We start from the raw sequence: 20,779 nt of genomic DNA, 5'->3' as shown, positions 1-20,779 counted from the left end.
TAAAGACATGGTCAGTATCCTCTGCAGACTTCCAGGGTTCTCTCTGCAACTTTCTCACATATGGCACTCTGTCTTCCAAACAATAATTTCTTGGTTTCTTTCAGTCCCAGCTGCCTCTGTTCAATTCAAGGAGTTCATCAGGCTTCTCTGAGTTTCCTCTGGGCTATGACCTAAAAAGTCTTAAGGTCATAAGCTTAGACAAAAAGGATCATTCTCTGACATCACTGTCTTTTGCTGCCTGGTGTCCAGTATTTGAAAATAATTGCTTCAGATATTGTAGTATTTTTTAAGAACATAGGGGAAAATCTAATCTCTATTTCTACATATTGTTGGCTGTCCACCCATATTTTAATGGAATGGAGTAATACTTTAAAATATAACTGTAATGTATCTAATCTTTCTGTATTAAAGTTTTAAAATGCAATTTTTAGCTTTTATTTCTTACAAATTTTTGTAGACACTATCAATTCAATGTTTGTGAGGTACATACCAAAATCCTGTTTCAACAATATATTTTCAGCCTTGATACTTGTATTAACTTTGTTTTTGTTTAAAAATCTGGAAAATTTTTATTTCAGTCATATTCCTTTTAGTATGCCTCAGTAACTAAAGAATTCTAGAAATTTAGTCAAAAAGAAAAAAGGAACATGATAGACAATTTCACAAATTCTTTAAAAAAGCAAGATATTATTTTAAGATGGATTCTTAAGACTCACATTGAATTATAAGTTTCATTACATTGTGTTCTATTGCCAGAGCTTGTGATTTAGGACTGGGAAGCATGCACAAACCTAAAGATTCAACATGACAAATTCAGAATCTGAAGGTATCTGGAAGGTGGAGCCCTCAGACAATAGGGGTGAGGAGGGCAGCCCTTTGGGTGTGCCAGCAAACCCAGTCAGCTGTCTTCAAGTAAGAGTTTACAGAGGATTGCATGTTCAGCAGTATTAATCCCATTTTGCATGTTTTGGAAAATGGGCTTTTGAATCAAAATAATGACTCCAATAGGTCTTATTAGACACCTCTTAGAGAATCTTCTAAAAATGTACCACTTTTTTTTTAATAATAACCAAATTCATATGTTTTATTTCTAAATCTTTAGAATTAGGTTATGGAAAATATTATCAAATTATCATTGCTAATGCATATTTTAAAAAACTTTTTATATAGAAGCATTCTATTATTTTCGGACTTAGTGTATGGGGCTGGTAGTTCTCTTTGTATGAATGTGGGATGGAGAAATAAGAAAGGTAATTATGTTAACCACCAGCTCTTTTCCATGGAAAAGTAAGAGGATGATAGCCCTCTTCAAGAACCACTGAGCTTTATTCACTTTATCTGTGGGTGAAAGAAGGATTCTCATATGTTCATGAATTGTTTAAGCAACACTGCATCATGCATGTATATTTCTGAATTCCCTGTGTATGTTTTTACATCTATTTGAAGAAAGTGTAGGTAGGTAGTGTTCTTTGGCATATATATGACTACTTTCTCTCACTGGAAAAACTATTGAAGAAAGAGTAACTGAAAATGCTTGGTATCTTAAAGGGGAAAACATAATTCCATTCATCATAAAGTTTTTAAAATAATTTTTAAATTTATCATTTAATGAAAGATAACATGGAAATATTGATTAATAAATTTTTATGGTTATATCATTTATCATGCTCTTTATGATAAGGCCTAATAATATACTGAGTTCAATGTAGAATCATTCCATTTTAGCACTTTAGGACAGACATATTTGATATGAAAAATAAGCAACGAATGATATGAAATCATGGTCAACCCAATAAAAAATAAATTTTTTTCTTTTGATGAAAAACTCATAAGCTATATCTGATTGAACAAACTCTTTGAATGCATAAGAATAAATATTTACAGTGGCCAAGGATAATAAGTTCTATTTTTTCCACTTTTTGCTCTTTTGTAGCTGACCTGTGATTCTATATAGAGGAATAAGGTAATATTGGGTCCAAGGGCAAGGATTTTGTACTTCTTGCTCACTCTCTTAAACTCATATTTACCATAGAACCCAACACATGTTCAATAAATGTTCATTGAATATATTTTATGCATATAAATTACATATACATGTAAAATACATAATCAACTAATCCTTATTAATCAGTCAAAGCATGCTGTTTGAACATGCTCTGAGTTTCATATGAAAATGGACTCTCTGAAGGAAGCACATGTGTTCTGTATTGAATTCCCTCTTTCCATTCTTTCAAACACTATTTTTTCAATTTTGTTCTTTGTGGGATTGAATGAATGAAAGTTACTTAACATTAAATATTTAACATATAAGATCATTTAATATGTTAATTATAAATTGGTGATTAATTTGTTTTAAAACTTAATGATTTAAAATATTAGTTTTATGAATAAATATAATATAAAATTATTGATAAATTCCACTTTTTAATGAAATTATTATTATTAAAATACAAATTATTTATTCAGTCTTTGAACAAACATATATTAGGTACTATGTGTCAGGCAATGTTCCAGGCAGTTGGCATACAACATCGAATAGAGATCAAACCTGGACTGGGGGTTTAGCCCAGCAGTAGAATGTTTGCCTAGCATGTACAAAGTCCTGGGTTAGATCTCCACTACTGCAAAAAGAGAAAGAGAAATAAAGGCTTTCATGGAGGTGGCATCTCTATGGCCAACAAGTAGAGAATGCACAAACAATGTGTGTAGAAGTGATAATTCATATGGAGGACAAAAAAAAAAGCATGGTGCTTATAGAAACTATGAAGAAGTACTAGTTTATTTAAGGTGGAAAATGGCATGCATTCGTATACATACTTGAATGAAATGAACCATAGGGATTCTTTAGGAAAGTCACTCCCAGCCGAAGGAAGAGTAGGTAAGATAGATTTAAGTGGGGAGGATGCTTATCATGTTTGAGGAGCACCAAAATGTCTGATATAGCTTAAGCATAAAAGAGAGTATGTATAGGCCATAATAATGGCTTTGAACTTCATTCTGAGTGATATCTGTAGTCCCTAGAGAATTTAGAACATAAATGATATGATCTGACTTACACTTTGAAAGTATAATTCGGCACACTGGGGTTGGGAAGGATAGGTGGACAGACAGTTTCACAAGTGGTAAAACCAGTCAGGAGTATATTTCAATAATTGTGGTGGAGATCATACTGGGCTAGAACAGAGGATTAGTTATGCTGTTTGTGCCAATTGCCTTTAACTGAGATATACTCAATAACTACCAACATATATCTCTGATATGTTAAAAAAAGACAGGGGTAAATAGAAAGAGAGAGAATGTGTGACAAGGAGGAGTCACATATTTTTGTCTTGAGTAGTTGAAAACCTGGTGTTGACATTTCCTAAGAAGAGGGAAACTGGGGGACCGGTAGTATAGGAGGAAAACAAATGCGGCGTTTTAGACATGCCAAGTTTCAGACGCACATTAGCCAAGCCCAGGAGGAGGCAGCTAGATTCTGCATTAAGTTGGTTTCCTCTCTGATCCCAGTAGTCAGGAAGCAATTTAAGAAAGAGAAGTTCATTCTTTTGCCAATGGATCATAAATTTCCTAACAAAAACAAAAGATCTATTTTATCCTGCTCTGTGAGTTTCCTTTGAAACTTGGAAGAGGTAAAAAACATTTTATTCAAGTACCTCATTTCCATTTTATTGTTATTAATTAAGATTAGCCTAAGCACCTGAACATAGTAACAATGATAGTAATCATGACCATTAATTGAATTTTTTCATTGTACCAAGCACTCTTCTCAATGTTTTATTTCAGTCCTTCCCAAAGTCATATTTTATTTCAAATGTACCTCATGTGTATCCAAGTCCTAGAAATGTCAAATAATTTGACTGTGGTTACAGGGCCTATAGGTTTGTGCAACGCCCCCCAAATTCTTATGTTTTTATAAAGCATTTGCAATCATACCATAGTTTTCTGGCACAAACCATTTCTCTTCCATATGGATTTTTCTCTTATAAATAAAAATGAAGCAATATGATGAAAGAAGTGTTTTTCTTTAAAGACAAAATGTTTCCCTTAACTGAACATTAGTGTACTGCAGCACACCTTGGTTACTTCTACCACTGAGAAAATATTTTTCTGCTCATTTGTGCTTTACTGTCCCAAAGCAGCTATTGCTGACTTTCACATACCTAAAAATATGTCTCTCCTGCTTTCCTCCTAGACATTCTGACTTCCATTGAGCTCCCCGCCCTGTATCAGACACCTACCGTAACCCATATCCCTCAAAGTTCTGACACTTTATATTTAGATTTTTGACCACTCAGCAATATTCTTCTACTGAACTATTGCTTTGGAGGATGTAAAAATCCCTTTACAATTCTGGCTATCATCCCAGGAAATTAGGCATGAGAAACAGGGTTGGTTTGTGATAATAAGGAGCCAGATTACTACATGTGACTAGGAATTGCAAGCAACTTTTGCTTATTGTTTATAATTATTTATAATTATAATTACATTGTTTATAATTCTGGGCATATGTAATTGTAGGTAGGGATACTTGCTAATAATGAATTAAAATTAAAGTTATTTTAGGGGAAAAAGAGAAAAAGTTTTTGAAAAATATTTAGATATCTATTTTACCAATCTTTTGTATCACATCTCTAATATTCTCATAAAGTGAAATTCAAGCACATTTGCTGATTAGGGAAATCTTTCTGGACCTATGAGTTTACTTATTCCCTTTTCACTTGAAGCAGTATTCACCCAGCCCTACATATTGGCTATGTAACATTAACTTATATATATTTTAGTCAGGTTTTCTGCTGCTATGACTAAAAGAACTGACAAGAACAACTATTGAAGACAAAAAGTTTATTTGTGGCCTCATGGTTTCAGAGGTCTTGGTCCATAGACAGTTGGTTCCATTCTTTAGGGCTCAAGGTGAGATTCAACATCATGGTGGAAGAGTGTGATAGAGGGAAGCAGCTCACATAATGTTCAGGAAGCAGAGAGATTCCATTCGACAGATATAAAATATGTACCCCAATGGCATGCCCCCTTGTACCCACCTCTTCCAGCCACATCCTTACAGACCTTCAGTTTTCCCTCAATTAATCTCATTATGGGATTTTAATTTACTGATTGAATTAAAGCTCTCCCAACCCAATAATTTATCCTCTAAACTTTCTTGCATTGCCTCACATATGAGCTTTTGGGGGACACCTCACATCTAAACTATGACAATATTTCTGCCACCAACCCCTTTAAGTCTCTTACTTATTTGTATTCTACTGTTGTCATACTTTAGAGTCAGGCAGATCTATTTTGAATTTTAGAAGCACAGCTTATTTTCTGTGTCATAATAGAAAAGTTACATAATTCTTTAATTTCCAGGGTTTTAAAAATATACATATAAAGCAAATATGAAGACATCTACTCTGAATTATTGTTGGGTACATAAAAAGGACTAAAGTATAAGAAACACAGTATAGGAAGCTGCAATACAGCAGATGCCCAATATTCGCTATTGTTAGATTTTGACATGTAAATGAAATGCATAATAATTTATAAGTCTGATGGTAAAATATTTTGTGACAATTACTTATAAGGCAACTCTTGATATGCACATATAAATATTTAGATTTCATTAGATATGAGTGATTGTATGTATATAATCTCTTTCAAATATGTCTTCTCATGCATAAAGGCATTCTCCTTTAAATATTTTCTGAATTAGACAGCTTTGGATGTAAAAAACACAAATAATTTGTGACATTAAAAATAGCTATTGGAGCTGGCTACAGTGGTGCATGCCTGCAATCCCAGCAGCTCTGAAGGTTGAAGAAGGAGGATCCCAAGTTCAAAAGCCTCAGAAAATTAGCAAGGCCCTAAGCAACTTAGTAAGACCCTGCTCAAAATAAAAAGGCAGGAGATGTAGCTTAGTGGTTAATACACCTGTGTTCAATCCATGGTACCAGAAAAAAAAAAAGAGGTGCTATTGGCATGTAGCATTTATTTGTAATAATGTGAATGATAATTCTTGACACATGGGTTTAACACACTTCAAATAATATAAAAATTAAAACTTCAAAGGGGAACTTTTAGAAAGAACACATTAAACAGATATCATTATGAAATTATCTGATTCATTCTCCAAACATTCAACAGGGTAACTAAGTGACATTAGGAAAAGCAAAATATCTTCTATTAGTCAACCTGCATGAAGAGAATAAGTGACAAATGACATAACAGAAAATACCGTTGGGGCTTTTTCCTTGTAAGTTTTAACTCCTGGTGTTTCTTCTAATAACTCTTCTGAAGGATCCACTGATCTCTGTTTACAGGCACTGTCACAAGTAACTCTCCTTCTGAGGGTTCTCTTCATCATCCTGACCTTGACCTCCATTGGATTTCTTCTGGATCAAAGGTAAGAACTGAAGTGTTTTTATTATTTTTCTTTTTTACTACAATTAAGAATTTTCCAGAAAGCCATGAAAATAATAGTATGTTATGTAACTTTTTAATGTAGTTTTAAAATAAACATGAAACCTCGATAACTACCCTTCAATATTTTAGAATAGATAGGTATGTCAATTCCCCTAAGAAACCTTTTTTTTTTTTATTAATGTCTTTTACTTTATTGTAAAAGACACTGGATCGGTGAGGGGACTCATTTACATTATACTCTACAATTTAATTGTCTAATATTTTAATTTTAGCTGAAAATAACCTTCTTCCTAACCCATCAATGCTTTAACTAAGCCATAAGTTGATAAAGAAGAGATTTTTCTTAAAAAAATACGTTTTCTTTTTTACTTTAATGCCTATTTTCAAAAAAACTTCAGAGGGACATCTCAAATATGTTAAAATACTACATATTTATTGAAAATCATAAGAAAATGCAATCTATATATTAATTATAATATATACATATGAAGAGCATAGCTAAAGCTAATGAACGTTATTGACATGTCATTTCAGACCCAAGGCAGCTATTATGGAAACTCTCCGTTGTTTAGTGATCCTGATGCTGTACAGATTTGGTCACATTAAGCCTCTTGTCCCCGCCTTGTCATTTGTTTTTGAGGTAAGCCATTCACTGTAGGCAGCTATAGCATGGATTATACATGGATTGCATGTTTAATTTATTCATTATGTGATGTCTCCTCTCTACTTAATTTGTGAGAAGTACTTGTGAGAATTTGTGCCTGTTTACTTAAGTATCAGTGTTTGTTATTTGTGTTACTTTGGGCCAGCTAATATTGCTGGGCCACAGTTTTCTGGTCCCTAAATTTGGATTAATATTGTTAAGCTCATAAAGTTTTTGGAAAAATTTTGTTGCATAATTTTTATAAAGAAATGTCAAGACATATGGCATGTTGTAAGGAAGTGGTAAAAGTGATTTTATAAGAAATTCTTGTCAAGGATTCTACTATTTGAGAATTTTTTAAAACTTTATTTTTTGGGGGGTTCATTTTAGTCATACATAACATTAGGAGTCATTTTGACATAACTGTAAAAGCATGATATATTATTTGCTCAATTCAGTCCCCAGTACTTCCTTTTTCCTTTCCTCTTCCTTCCTCCTTGTTCACTTGCCTGTACTCTACTGAACTTTCTGCTATTTATTTACAGTTTTTAAAAATTAATGCCTAACAGTTATTCATAATGGTGAGATTCATTGTAGCATATTCATATATGTGCATAGGAAAGTTGGGTCAGATTCATTCCACATTTTTCCCCTTCCCATCCCTTTTCCACTCCCCTCAATCCCCTTACTCTACTCCACTGATCTTCTATTTTGATGAAATCCCTCAAAACTTTTCTGTTCTTTCCTTTATTGTGGACTAGCTTCTGCATACCGGAGAAAACATTCAACCTTTGACCTTCTAGATCTAATTTATTTCATTTAGCATAATAATTTTTAGTTCCATACATTTTCCAACTAATGCCAATATTTTGTTGTTTTAATAGCTGAATGATACCCCATTATCTAATGTATCACATTTTCTTTGTCTATTTATCTGTTAAAGCACCTCTAGATTGGTTCTATAGCTTGGTTATTATTACTTGTGCTGCTATAAATATTAATGTGGCTACATCCGTATATTATGCTGATTTAAAGTGAAAAGATATAAATAAATGAATAGAGGTCAAATGAGATTTTTCTACAACTAAATTTATATAAATATGAAATATTATGAATAAAACTTATTTCCCCAAAACTACATTGGAATTTCAGATCTTAGGCAACTGTTAAAATTTTTTTCTTATCATTTGTATTTTAATAGTGTGTTTTCAAAATCTAGAATTATATTGTTAATTTTGGTGTGGAGCAACCTGCCAGTATCACTAGAATGTGCAACATATAAGTTTACTTAAGAATAAAAAAATGCTAACAACATATCAACCTATTTCAAAGGAAAAACTGACATAGAAATAATTATAAATTGGAAAACTCATTTACAAGAAATTTGAAAATATCTATCAAAATTGCAGATACAAATATCCTTTGACTTGGCATTCTACTTCTAATAATTTATACTCCAGAAATAGTACACTCACACATGTACATTGATATATAGAAAGATTATTCATTGGGACATCATTTGTAGTGGTGTTAGACTGGAAAAAATCTAATTATTTTTTTTTAAATATCTAGAAAATAAAGATAAAGAACTCTTTAGTACAAATCAAGAGTAATTGCAATAATATATGATATATTATGTATGAAATAATACATGATGCTGAATCACATATGATGTATTCTACCATACAATGTATACAAATATAAAAACAGGTTGAGAAACTTCTGTATATACATATATAAAAATATTTTATTGTATGTGTATTAATATATCTAAGAAGATAAAAAAGTACCTAACAGTTTTCTGTATGAAGGGAATGAAAATTATGAGCTATAAAAAAGAAATTGAAGAACAGTTCTTCAAATTAGTATTCTTTGGAAACATAAAGTTTATGAAGCATGGGGATATATTTCACTTTTTTTAAAAAAATGATGTTTAGACAATGAGGCAAATTCTTAGTAACAGGATTTTGGATATAATCTAAGATAATATAATCTGCATTAAAATAGACATTAAAGTTTACATAATATCATACCTATGTTGTTTCTTGAGATTATAAACTAGAAGAAAAAATCAGAAGCATAAATTATACATGTTTAGGAAAATTCAGAAGTTTACAAACCAAAATAAGACTTATAATCAAACAAAATAGATTGTCGCACTTTAAATAAGAGGCATATTCTAATTATGGGCATGAAAGCAATTAATTCCATTTAATGAACCCCACTGTTGGGTATTTGGTAGTAGTTAATCTTGCATTCTCCAGAAGCAAATAGAGTATCTGGGTTCTTTAAATTAGCCCTGGTTTTAATCAAATAGGAGTATATATTTACAAAACTTTATTGCATTTGGGATTCTTTAATGATGGAGTGGTGGAGAGCAATATAGTATATGCAGCTTTTGAGTTGATATGCTGTTAATTTCCTAATTTAGTAACAAGTGAAAGTGAATGAGTAAAACATGAGCTTGAAGCCATGCTGCTTGAATTTGATTCCACTCTGAGAACTTACTTGGTGTGGGTCCTTGGGAAATCACTTGACCACTTAAATAACTGGCTTTAGCTTCCTCATCTGTAAAAGGTGGAGGTAATAACATCTATCTAATAAGGTTTTTAGAAGTAAATGAGATAATATGTGTAAGAAATTTGGCACAGCAATTAACACATAATAAGTGATATTAGGTGCTATTATTATTTTTGCTGTTGGTATTATTATTTTATATTAACATGAAGATCCTCAAAATAATTGCTTGGTTTGTCTCAAGAAACACTAATCATATTTAGGGTCAGCTAGTATGAGAAGTGGGAAAAAGAAACAATATTGAACAAAAAAATCTAGTTTTTAGTCTGAAACTCATTCTATGACATTGGACTTTGTGACTAGGTTATTCATCTATAAAACAGGTTTACTAAGAGATAACATCCTTTGAGCCCTTATTGTGTTCCAAATGTCTTACTTGTAATTTTTCATTTAATCCTCATACAAAATCCAAATTATATATATATATGAAACAACCCAGGATACAGACTTAGGAGCCTGACACCATATTTCTTAATCATCCAGGAACATTTTCTTCTATGTAATGATAGCAGTACTCAACTTCCCTAAAGGTTCCAGATGAGAAAGACAGATGCAATATAGCAGTAAGAGCTTGGAAAATGTAAAAAAAAAAAAAACTGTAATAAATGGCTTTTAAATTTAATTGCAAAGGTACTTTTGAAAAACAAGTGGTTTGAATAATTTACCTCTGAATTATCTTTGGTTTATTATTCAAAGAAGGGAGGAAACCATGACACATGTTCTCTGGGTGCTTACCTCCTCTTTCCAGAATTTTTCTGTCCATCTTGGCATGCACATAACTAGTTCTTCAAAAGTAGACATTGCCTGCAATTTGCCATTAAAACATTTTATTAAATATGCATAATGACATTGACATCACATGGCTCTGTATTTTGTATATAGTTTTTGCATGTAGTCAGGCATTGGTTCTGAAGCTTGCTTTTCAGTGTGGCAATGTTGGGAGGTGGTGGGCCTTTAATAGATGGAGCCTAATGGGAGGTCAAGTGCGGTGTGCCCTTGGAGAGATTAATGTTGTTCTCATGGAACCTCTGAGTCAGTTTTTGTGAGAGGGTCATCATTAAAGAATAAGCCTGACCACTCCCTAGCCTCTTTGGTTGACTGTCTGATGATATCATCTCTCCCTCTTGTACATGCTTCTGTCATTTGTGATGTTATTTGCCACGAGGTTCTTGCCAGAGTTGAGCTGACCAATGCTGTACAATCTCCAAAACTGTAGCTAAATAAAGCTCTTTCCTAAGTACCCAGCCTCAGGTATTTCCTTAGAGTAATTGAAAATGAACTAACACATACAACTGTGTGGAAGAATTAGATGCCACAAAGGATATAGGAAGCATTCAATAAAATTTAGTTGTTATCATTGGTTACATTAAGACAATTATTAAAACTAAGCCATTGAATTCCAAAGGGTTAAACCTAAACAAGTCTTCTTTGATCAGAGTTCAATACCTATGTGCCAGAATAAAGACTGGGCAAGTATGCTCCCATGGGTATTTTTACCTGTGAAGTAGCCTTTTCTTTTTTCTGCTTCCTTTTAAAGTTCAATGTGTTAAAAATTACTGTCAGTCTCAGTTCTTATATTTTTAATTGTACATTTCAAAGTTGCATTTTTTTCACATTTTTATCTATTAGAACTTTATGTAAATCTTTGTCATTCATCATAGTTTTAATAAAACTGTTCTTTTCCCCACATAAGGAGTATAGAAACTTAATAAATGGCCTCAGTGACTCCATTCAATATGAATTAGGACTGACTGACTAGAGTCATTAGACTATAAGGACATAATGTTCTCATCATTTTTCTTTGAAGCTATCACATGAATCCGTGTCAGTGAAGCAATTAATCGCCTTTCTCTTATAAATCAGTGTTGTATATATTGGCAACATCAGCTTGCAGCCCTGTGACTCTTCTTTATTTATCTAGAAGGCTGACTGGAAATTTTCTTACAGTGCTTTATTATGTTAGTCAAACTTTATAAGTTTGCTCATAATAGTTCTTCTACACCAAAAGACACTTCTAGTTACATTTTACAACTTGAATAGCTGTCTCTCTTTCTTTGTCTCATTCTCTTTCACACACACACACACATACACACACTGGAAAATTGGCTTTAAAATATTTTTCACTCAAATTACAAAATTGCTATTGAGTAATGACAATTCTGGTTCAGAAATACAAGGTATTATTTGAATTTGATACTGTGACTTTTATGTTAAAGATTTACTTCTTTTAGCTTATGACCACAAGAATACAGAATAAGGGCAAAGGGCTCTTGTTATTTATAAAGGTAATACGGAGTGAATACATAACCACTAAACTGTGTATGCAATGATTATCTCAGGCCTTGGACTTTTTGCTTTGATTGCTTTAAAAAATACTTTGATCATCACCTACCATACCTTTCCAAAGCTTGCTTTTTTATAAGAAACTTGACAGAAGAATACTCTGTTCATTCTTTCATTCACTAATTTCTCACTCACATATTTTGTGTTTGTAAGCTCACATGTAATTTGCTGTAAGATACACCTGTGGACTTGTGATTTATTGTGCTTCTCTTATCAGTAGCTTCCTAAATGTTTAACCTGGTGAATTTTAAAATAGAGAAAAGAAAAGAAGGTCCAAGTTGAGAAGTCATTTTGGATAAATACACAGATGGTCCCAGACCTAAGGATGGTTTGATTTATGATTTTTAGACCTTACAGTGGTGTGAAGGTGGTACACATTCATTAGAAATTATCCACTAAATTTTGAATTTTGGTCAATAGTGTGTGGCATGATGATCTCTTGGGATGCTGAACAGTGGCTACAAGGTGCAACTTCCAATCAGATGCACCATTAGGATGGTGAAAAACCATCATTCCATTGTGCACTGTGTTGATGGGTAATTTAGCAGGTTATTTGGACTTATTATCAATTTATGATGGGTTTATGAGGATGTACCACTATCAAAAGATAAGAAAATCTATATGCATATATAAAATGAGAAGATACTTGTTTACATTTTGTTATTTCTGCACATTTTGTTTCATATAACTTTTAATTCAATTAAACAGAGTTTAATAAAGGAGATAATGTATGATTTAATCTGTCATGAGGGCCTCAGTGTTTTTTAACTCACATAAATCTCGGGTCAGGCTCAGTTCTACAACTTAATTTGTTGTGTGGCTTTAAAAAGTTATCTAAAATAACCATGCTTTAGTTCTCTTAGCTTAATTTCTTCACAAGAAAGGAAAATATAAACTCTAAGAGGCTGTCTTGAGATTCAAAAGAATAAAGAAGATATGGCCTATAGAATCTAGCATTGTATCTGACATATAAGAACCAAGCACAATTAGTAATAATTACATTTCCTGATTTATACTGTACATACACATGCACACACATTTAAAATAATATTTTGAGAAATAATATTTTGAGCAATAAAAAGATAAACCTGAGAATATCTGCTTATTGGTGTCAAAGTAATTGGATTACAAAATTATATGTGATCGTTTTAAATTTAGAACTCTGTTTTTAAAATTTGACTTTCAGTTTTTAGTATAGATTGTTGAGGGCCACAGCCAAGTAGGGAAAATGCATGGCATTTTTGCCAGAAGTAGTGGTTGAGAGGTGACGCTAGCGAGCCATTAAGATGATGACTTTTGAGTTCTGGCAGAGTTCTGAAGTATATGAATTAACATATTTTAAGATCACATTGACTGCTGGGTTGAGGACAAATGAAAGGGGCATAGCAAGAAGTGAAGCAAAAGTATAAGGTAGCAAGCAGATGAGCAGAGTTGGTGTCCTAGGATGATACTTTAGAGAACTTGGGAAGTAATCATATTCAGGTGCTGACTTTAAAGTATAGGAGGTAAGTTTTTCTCATGGGTCAAATGAGGAGTGTGAAAAAAAGAGGAGTCAAGAATGAGTGCAAGGGATTTGTTTGGCCAAAGGAAATGAAACAATGGAATCACCATGAACTGGGATGGGAAACTCTTGGAGAAAGAGCTAGGAGTGAAAGATGGCGTATCTATTTTATTTGGAAGGATTGTGTTTGTTGATTTCATAGTTATATTCTTCTAGACATAATTTTTAATACATTTGGCATACAGAAATTAATTATTCAATGTAGACAAAATAGATAAGAACATAGGCCCACATTTTGTTAATGGTTATATTTATGTTTTGTGATTTAAATGTTTTTCCTTTCTCATATTTTCTTCATGTACTCTTTAATGAATTTATATGACATTTAATTTAATACCTCATAATATTTTTTCGGCTAATATTTGATGTTCAGAGTTTTATACTAAGTGCTGACAATATATATATTGCCCAAGTCTCTCTCTCCATATATATATATATATAGAGAGAGAGAGAAAGAGCTGGACATGGTAGTACATGCCTGGAATCCCAGTGACTCAGGAGGCTGAGGTGGGAGGACTGCAAGTTTGAGACCCACCTCAGTAACTTAGTGAAGCCCTAAGATCTTCTTAAGCCCTTTCTCAAAATAAAACATAAATAAAAAGGGGGGGCTGAGGATGTGGCTCAGTGGTTAAGAGACCCTGGGTTCAAAAGAAAAAGAATAAATGAAAATATCATTGGAAGACCAAAGAGTTGTCACACCGTCAAGACACTACCCTGTTTTTGAAAATGATGGAGAGGGCCACTGTACAGGGAACCTGCTTCTAATATCAATGTTCTTGGGCCTTGTGTTAGTCATCTTTTCATCACAGTGACAAAAATACCTGACAAGAATTAATTCAGGGAAACAAAACTGTAGTTTGGCTCACAGTTTCAAAGATGGTGAGCCAAATCCCCTTTTCTGGGCCTGAGATAAGGCAGCACACCATGGTGGAAGGACATGGTGGAGAAGCACTGCCTTGTTCATAGATGTCCAGGAAGCAGAGAGAAAGAGAAAATGTACCACAGGAAAGATGAGTCCTTTCAGATTATGTCCCCAGTTACCACTTCCTGCAGCCATATTTCACTTACTGAGGTTTACCACCCTGTTAGGCCATTCAAACTAGGGTGGACATTTTCGGTTACAGCTCTCAAAATCCAATCATTTCACTTCTAAAAATCTTTGCATTAACACAGGAGTTTTTGTGGGACAACTCATATCCAAATCTTGACATTTCATCTCTGGCTCCCAAAATCTCATGTGTGTGCAACAATGCAAAATGCATTTAGTTCATTTACAAGAGTTCCATAATCTTAGCAGTTCCAGCATTGCCTAAGTCCAAGTCTAAAGTCTCTTCTGAGACTAAAAGAAAACTCTTGACTGTGAACCCCTGTAAAAATTAAAAAAAAAACAACTTATGTGTATCAAATATTCAGTGGCATAGATTAAATATTTCCTTTCCAAAAGGCATGAATACAGTCATAGAAAGATTGGATGGAACCAAAGCAAGACTTAAACCCTGGAAGCAAGTTCTTGTCCCCAAAGGGATTGAATGGCCCCACCCCTTGGCCTTGCCATTTGTAGAGCACATGGTCTCTCTTTTAGCTTGGCTGTCTTTATAGTCAGCAGCTTTTCTGGGCAGACAGTCATGTTACTGGAATCTCTATTCCGGTTTTTCCTATACAACTTCAAGCATCACCCTCTTGGGGACATACACAAAGACACCAACCCTGTTACAATTTGCCTGGCCTCCCAGGCCTTCTCCTGAAATCTCAGTGAAAGCTTCCATAAACTCTAATTGAAGTATTCTACATTAGTCAGAACCAGCACTACATAAATACTAAGGTCTGCTGCTAGCTCATGCAGAAGTCAAACTCACTGGGATTAAGTTTGCAGTTGCCTCAGAGTGGCTACACCAAATTTCTGAGATGTCCTCAAGCCATCTTTCCTATTATTTTTCTGCAAAGTACTTAGAATATCCTTAACATCAATAATCTCTTTAACAAACACACTTTATCAGCCCCAGCTTTGCAAGCTCTTTTCTGGTAAAGGGCAAGATTTAAAAATCTTCCATCCCCACTTTCTGTTTCTGATTCTTATAGTACATCTGATTAAAATCTGAAAACAATATCCAAGCCATTCCCAAATGTTGTGCTTCCTTGAAATTTCCTCCACCAGATTAATTAGTCCATCACCTTTAAATTTAACCTTAATTAGAGTTGTTAGAATGTGAACAAAAGTAGTTAAATTCTTTGCCAAAATATAGTGTGAATGAATTCTAGTCCAACTCCCAAGGGAATCTTCATTTCTCTCTGAAAACATAAGAACACAGTCCACATTTCTGTAGGCATTCTGGTCCTCTGTGCTCTCACCCTGATCACCAGTAAGCTCTTCTTACAACATTCTAATTCCCTATCCTCAATTTCCAAAATTTATCAAACTCTTCCCACAAATCAACTCCAAAATTTTCTGAACAACATGGCCAGGTTAGTACCAGCAATGACCTCACCTCTCAGTACCAATTTCTGTGTTAGTAAGTCTTTGTTGCTGTGACCAAAGCACCTAACAAGGACAACTTAGAAGAGGAAAAGTTTATTTGGGCTCATGGTTTCATAATCTATTATACACTTAATCTATTGTGGGCTGACTCCATTGCTTCGAGCCCAAGGTGAAGCAGCCCATCATGATGGAAGGGCAAAAGGGTATAGCAGAGAAGGTCTGCCTTGTTCATAGATGGCCACAAAGTAGAAAGGAAACAGAGAAGGGGCCATAGGAAAGGTGACTGCTTCCAGTGTGTGATACCAGTTATCTACATTCTCCAGTGATGACCCACCTGCCTACAGTTACCACCCTGTTAGTCCATTCAAACTAGGATATTCTGATTAGGTTTGAGATCAAATCATTTCACCTCAAGACACCCCTAAATTAATGTAGAAGCTTTGGGGGATGCCTCATATCCAAATTATAATAAGAACTGTCTGGATATTGATATCTAGAATTGTTTTAAGCCACAAATATCAGAATTCCAGCTATAAAATTTCACTAAGATGAAGAAGGAAGGAGGATTACACTTTGATTTCTTATCTGTGCTTTGTTTATTGTTTTTATGTTTTATTTAATTTTCATGGGGATTATAAGCCAATTTTATTTACATGTTGTCTTAGATATGTACATGAGGATATACAGTCTTTTTTGATCTGGGAACTTATAGATTTTAAAACATCAGTTACTATAGTTTTTGTATACATATTTCTTTATTGATCTTTATTGATCTGAAACTGCTAGATTTTAAAACATCAGTTACTATAGTTTTTGTATACTTATTTCTTTATTGGTCTTTATTGATCTGAAAACTGCTAGATTTTAAAACATCAGCTACTATAGTTTTTGTATACTTATTTCTAACTCCTCTGGATTAGGAATGGTGTTTGAGATAGCTCTTCATAAGGGACATAGTGGAATATGAAATTAAAATGTTTTTCGGCCCAGTTCCTTTCTCTGAGTATTCAAATTGTCTTTGAAAAAGAGATTTATACTATTTTTTTTTAATTTTTAAATCATTCAAATACAGTGTATTATGCAAAGTTTGGGTGTGTTTTATATACATTGTTTTATATAATAAAATTAATCATGATTAGTGATTATAAAAAAAACAAATTGAACATTTAACTTTGTGATTTTTAATAAATGAATTGTGTAATGTGGCTCAACAAGACAGGGACAGAACTGAATTTCATTTGACTTTATGGCTCATGAAAGTGATCAGTTCAGTAAGCTTCAATTGAATTTTGTGCATAATGTGGTCGTTTTTGTATGTATTATCATTTATTTAAATATTTCAAATACATGTCATGGGTAATTTTAAGTACTGCAGCTCATGTTCTACATGGTTAGCAAGTATCAATTAATTTGTTAATTTATTAATTTAGTTTTTAAGTCATAATAACCTTAGAATGTATTATAAGTTGCTTTTTTTTTTTTTTTTAATGAGGAAACTGAAGTCATTTGTCCAAGGCCCTAGTAGTTTATGTAGGTAAAACAGGATTCAAATCTCCATCGTGTGGCTCTGAAGCCCATACATTTACAAGGCAAGCTCTAGTGTGCATTACAAGTTGAACTGTCTGAATCTTGTGTTCATTGATGTTAACTCCATGGGGCCTGAGCCTGAAGCATCCTTTCTCATCTACCCACCTTTGTTTATTTTTATCACTTATAAAACCATGGATGAACTGATGACTCCCACATGTTTATCTGCATAGGACCTCCTCCACCTTCATGGGTAGAATCACACATTCTCCTACCTGAGTAAGGTCTGCTTTTGAACAGGATAGATTCATTACAGAATAGCATATCTAAAAGTGAGCTCTTGATGCTTTCTAACCATCCAGTATCTCAAAACTTTGTCTCAAAAACCATTTATCATCAACAGTTACTCAAGCCACAGATCTAAGAATCATCCTGTTTTAACATGTTCCTTTTCCACTCATTTATTCCCTCAAAACTTCTGTTTTTTTTCTACTCCAAGACATATCTCCTATTAAATTTACATGTTATGATCCTACTTTAATGTATTATAACTTGCTCTACTTTAAAACATTATATCTTGCCAGGACAACAGCAGAAGATACTGTAGTATCCACCTTACTTCTATTCTTGCAACTTACTATCACATATATACATATATGATTAAACTTAGTTTAAATTGTTTAATGGATTTAGATTGCACTCAGAATAAAATTCAAACTTTTTACCATGGTCTAAAAGTACCTGAGAAATTTGCCATTTGAAAACATTTGTAGACATCCCTAATCTGGAAATTTAAGTTTATAAAGAAAATAAGTAAATAAAAGAAGTCATTGCTGTAATATAGAAAATGTGACTATAATATACAGAATGTGACTCCTAATAGTGTCTTGAGAAATATTAACTTTTTTATTGGCTTTATACTTAGTAAATTCTTAGAAAAACTATACTTCTACAAAAAATAAAATGGCATACCTGTAGCACTGATCCTACTTAATTTTTTAAAATTTCTTATCTTTTAAAATGTAAGCATATCTATTTTAGATGGAAGACCTTTAAATACAATAATTGAAAACAATAAATTTGAATGCTCTCAAATAGAAATACCCCACAAAATTTAAAATGTCTTTATTTTTATGAGTAAAAATAAAGACTGATAAATTTTAAAAAAATATAATTAATTCTCAAATTATATCTGAAAATAAAATTCTTGTAAAAATGGCATTGAATGTGATCTGTATTATATGGATATTTACTTCAGTGACATTTTACAAGCCACTTCTATTATTCATATATTTTACTCCAAATCCTGTTTTCTTTTAAAAATGTCATGATTAAGTGATCATCTCCAAAACTTCAATGAATATGGTCAAAACAAACACATAAAGTTAAGGCAAGTCTACAGTCTCAAAACTCACAGAGAATTTCTGTGTCTCACTCTCAGTAATGTTGTGTGTAATAACTCCACTTTGAGGTCATGTTCTGGACATTCCTTTCAATATCAGAGGATATTTGGATTTGAGTCATCTGGGAGTTTGGTATAGGATGCTCTCTCATGATTGTACAAGTTCCCATTAAGCTAGAGAATAGCACTTCTGGTCTCAAGAACCTTGGGAACTGGTTCAGTTTTGACCACAGAAAGGACATACCAGGAAGGAATCTTTGGCAGGAATTTTAGCTACATAATTGAGTTCTGTCTGAAATCACACCATTAGTATACATTTCATCCTTTAAGAAACATCCCAACTGACCTAGAAATCTAGAATCTAATTATCACACCTTCTCATTAATTATTCCACATTATTATCCTATGTGGACAACTCTTTTGATAAAATAGTAACCTAGGTTAGCAATTTACCTGTCAACCATTTTATATACAGAATAGGAAACCAAAACTCATAGTAATATCAATAAGACTCTTCAATATTTATTTATTTATTCCATTAATATTAAATTTGAAAAATTGTGGCGAGCACATTTCCAAAACTTTAACCCTAAATAGAAAGTTGGATTACTATTTACTGACTTTAAATTATAATGAATGCATATTCAGATGTCCATTATTACAATATTCAGTCAAAATACGTGGTGTCAGTAGATTAAATGAGGCATTTTAGAGGAAGGCTGCATTTCTAGTTACTTCTTAGCTGGGAGTTCAAGCAATGATGGGACTGTTTCTCAGTGAAGTAAGTAAAAGAAAGATTCCACTGAAATCCAATATCAATCACATATGCTTAGTGACTCAGAATTCAGGTGCATTGAACAAAAGACAAATAAAAGAGTATTCTGAAGCCAAGTCAGTTGTAACAACTGAAGTGATGCTATTTCACTGGAGAGGGGAGGGATAACTCAAGCAGAAAGAAGAACATGATGAACAAATTTGATATGAAAAACCTGGAGAAGATTAAAGTAGTGTGAACTTAGCTGAACCAGAAGCTACACAGTGAACTAGTATTTGAAAAGTGTTCCATGTTTCTCAACTCACAAGTGGAGAGCTGAGGCCAGGAGCTATCTTGAGGAGGCCATGCTGCAATTTCTGGCTGCAGGAACCCAGGTCAAATATTGATATACTGCTCCAGTAAGCACCTACCATGTGACATAGGGTGTATCCAGCAGTACAGATTGAAATAGGCACAGAGAAAATTGTACCCAAGGGGATTATAATCAGAGACATGGAGGGGAGTCAACTTACTTTCCCTTTGAGTCTGGCAGCTCATGCAACTAGCTAAAGAGGGTCAGGAAACTGAGGAGGTGGTGTCCTTACCCTTGGGGTTGAGCCTGGAAAGGCTATATTCATGGGCAGTGGAGTCTAGAGAACCGCGGAGGAATGGCTTCCCCGTCCTATAAGGCTATTTCTCAAGAGGCTCCTGAGGTTCACATTTCCAACCGAGATCAGCATTTGTCCAGCCGAAGGGATGTATTGATCTAATAACCACTGAGCAAAAATAACCTGACAAAACCTCAAAGCCCTCATTAGAGTTAAATCCTGGGACTCCCCACTCATAATTCCATATTAATTTTTTTCCTCAGTTTTAGAATTTTTTTATTATTGTTATTTTTCTTTGTCTTCCCTTTTGAGGGTTAAGAGTATATTTTTTTTTGTTTATTTGAGTTTTTATCCTTTGCTTTTTTTTCTTATTTTCCTTTCTATCTCTTTAGTTTGTTTCCTTCATTTTTCCCCCTTTATAACCATTACTTTATACATTTATTCTGCTTTCTCTCTTCACATTTGGAACAT

The 20,779-nt window shown here is 33.3% G+C and overlaps 1 protein-coding gene across 1 annotated transcript in view; it reads left to right on the top strand.

Annotated features, from left to right (window-relative positions):
* Window positions 1-20,779, top strand: part of Agmo (alkylglycerol monooxygenase) — a 333,523-nt gene that overhangs the window by 181,951 nt on the left and 130,793 nt on the right. The window contains exons 11-12 of the mRNA XM_076863071.2: window positions 6,315-6,397; window positions 6,952-7,057. Of these exons, the coding sequence (XP_076719186.2) occupies window positions 6,315-6,397; window positions 6,952-7,057 (189 nt within the window). The remainder of the gene's footprint in view (window positions 1-6,314; window positions 6,398-6,951; window positions 7,058-20,779) is intronic.

This window comes from Callospermophilus lateralis, chromosome 1 (assembly GCF_048772815.1).
Source record: "Callospermophilus lateralis isolate mCalLat2 chromosome 1, mCalLat2.hap1, whole genome shotgun sequence".
NCBI classification, from domain to species: domain Eukaryota; kingdom Metazoa; phylum Chordata; class Mammalia; order Rodentia; family Sciuridae; genus Callospermophilus; species Callospermophilus lateralis.
This window is presented reverse-complemented; position numbering and strand designations above follow the sequence as displayed.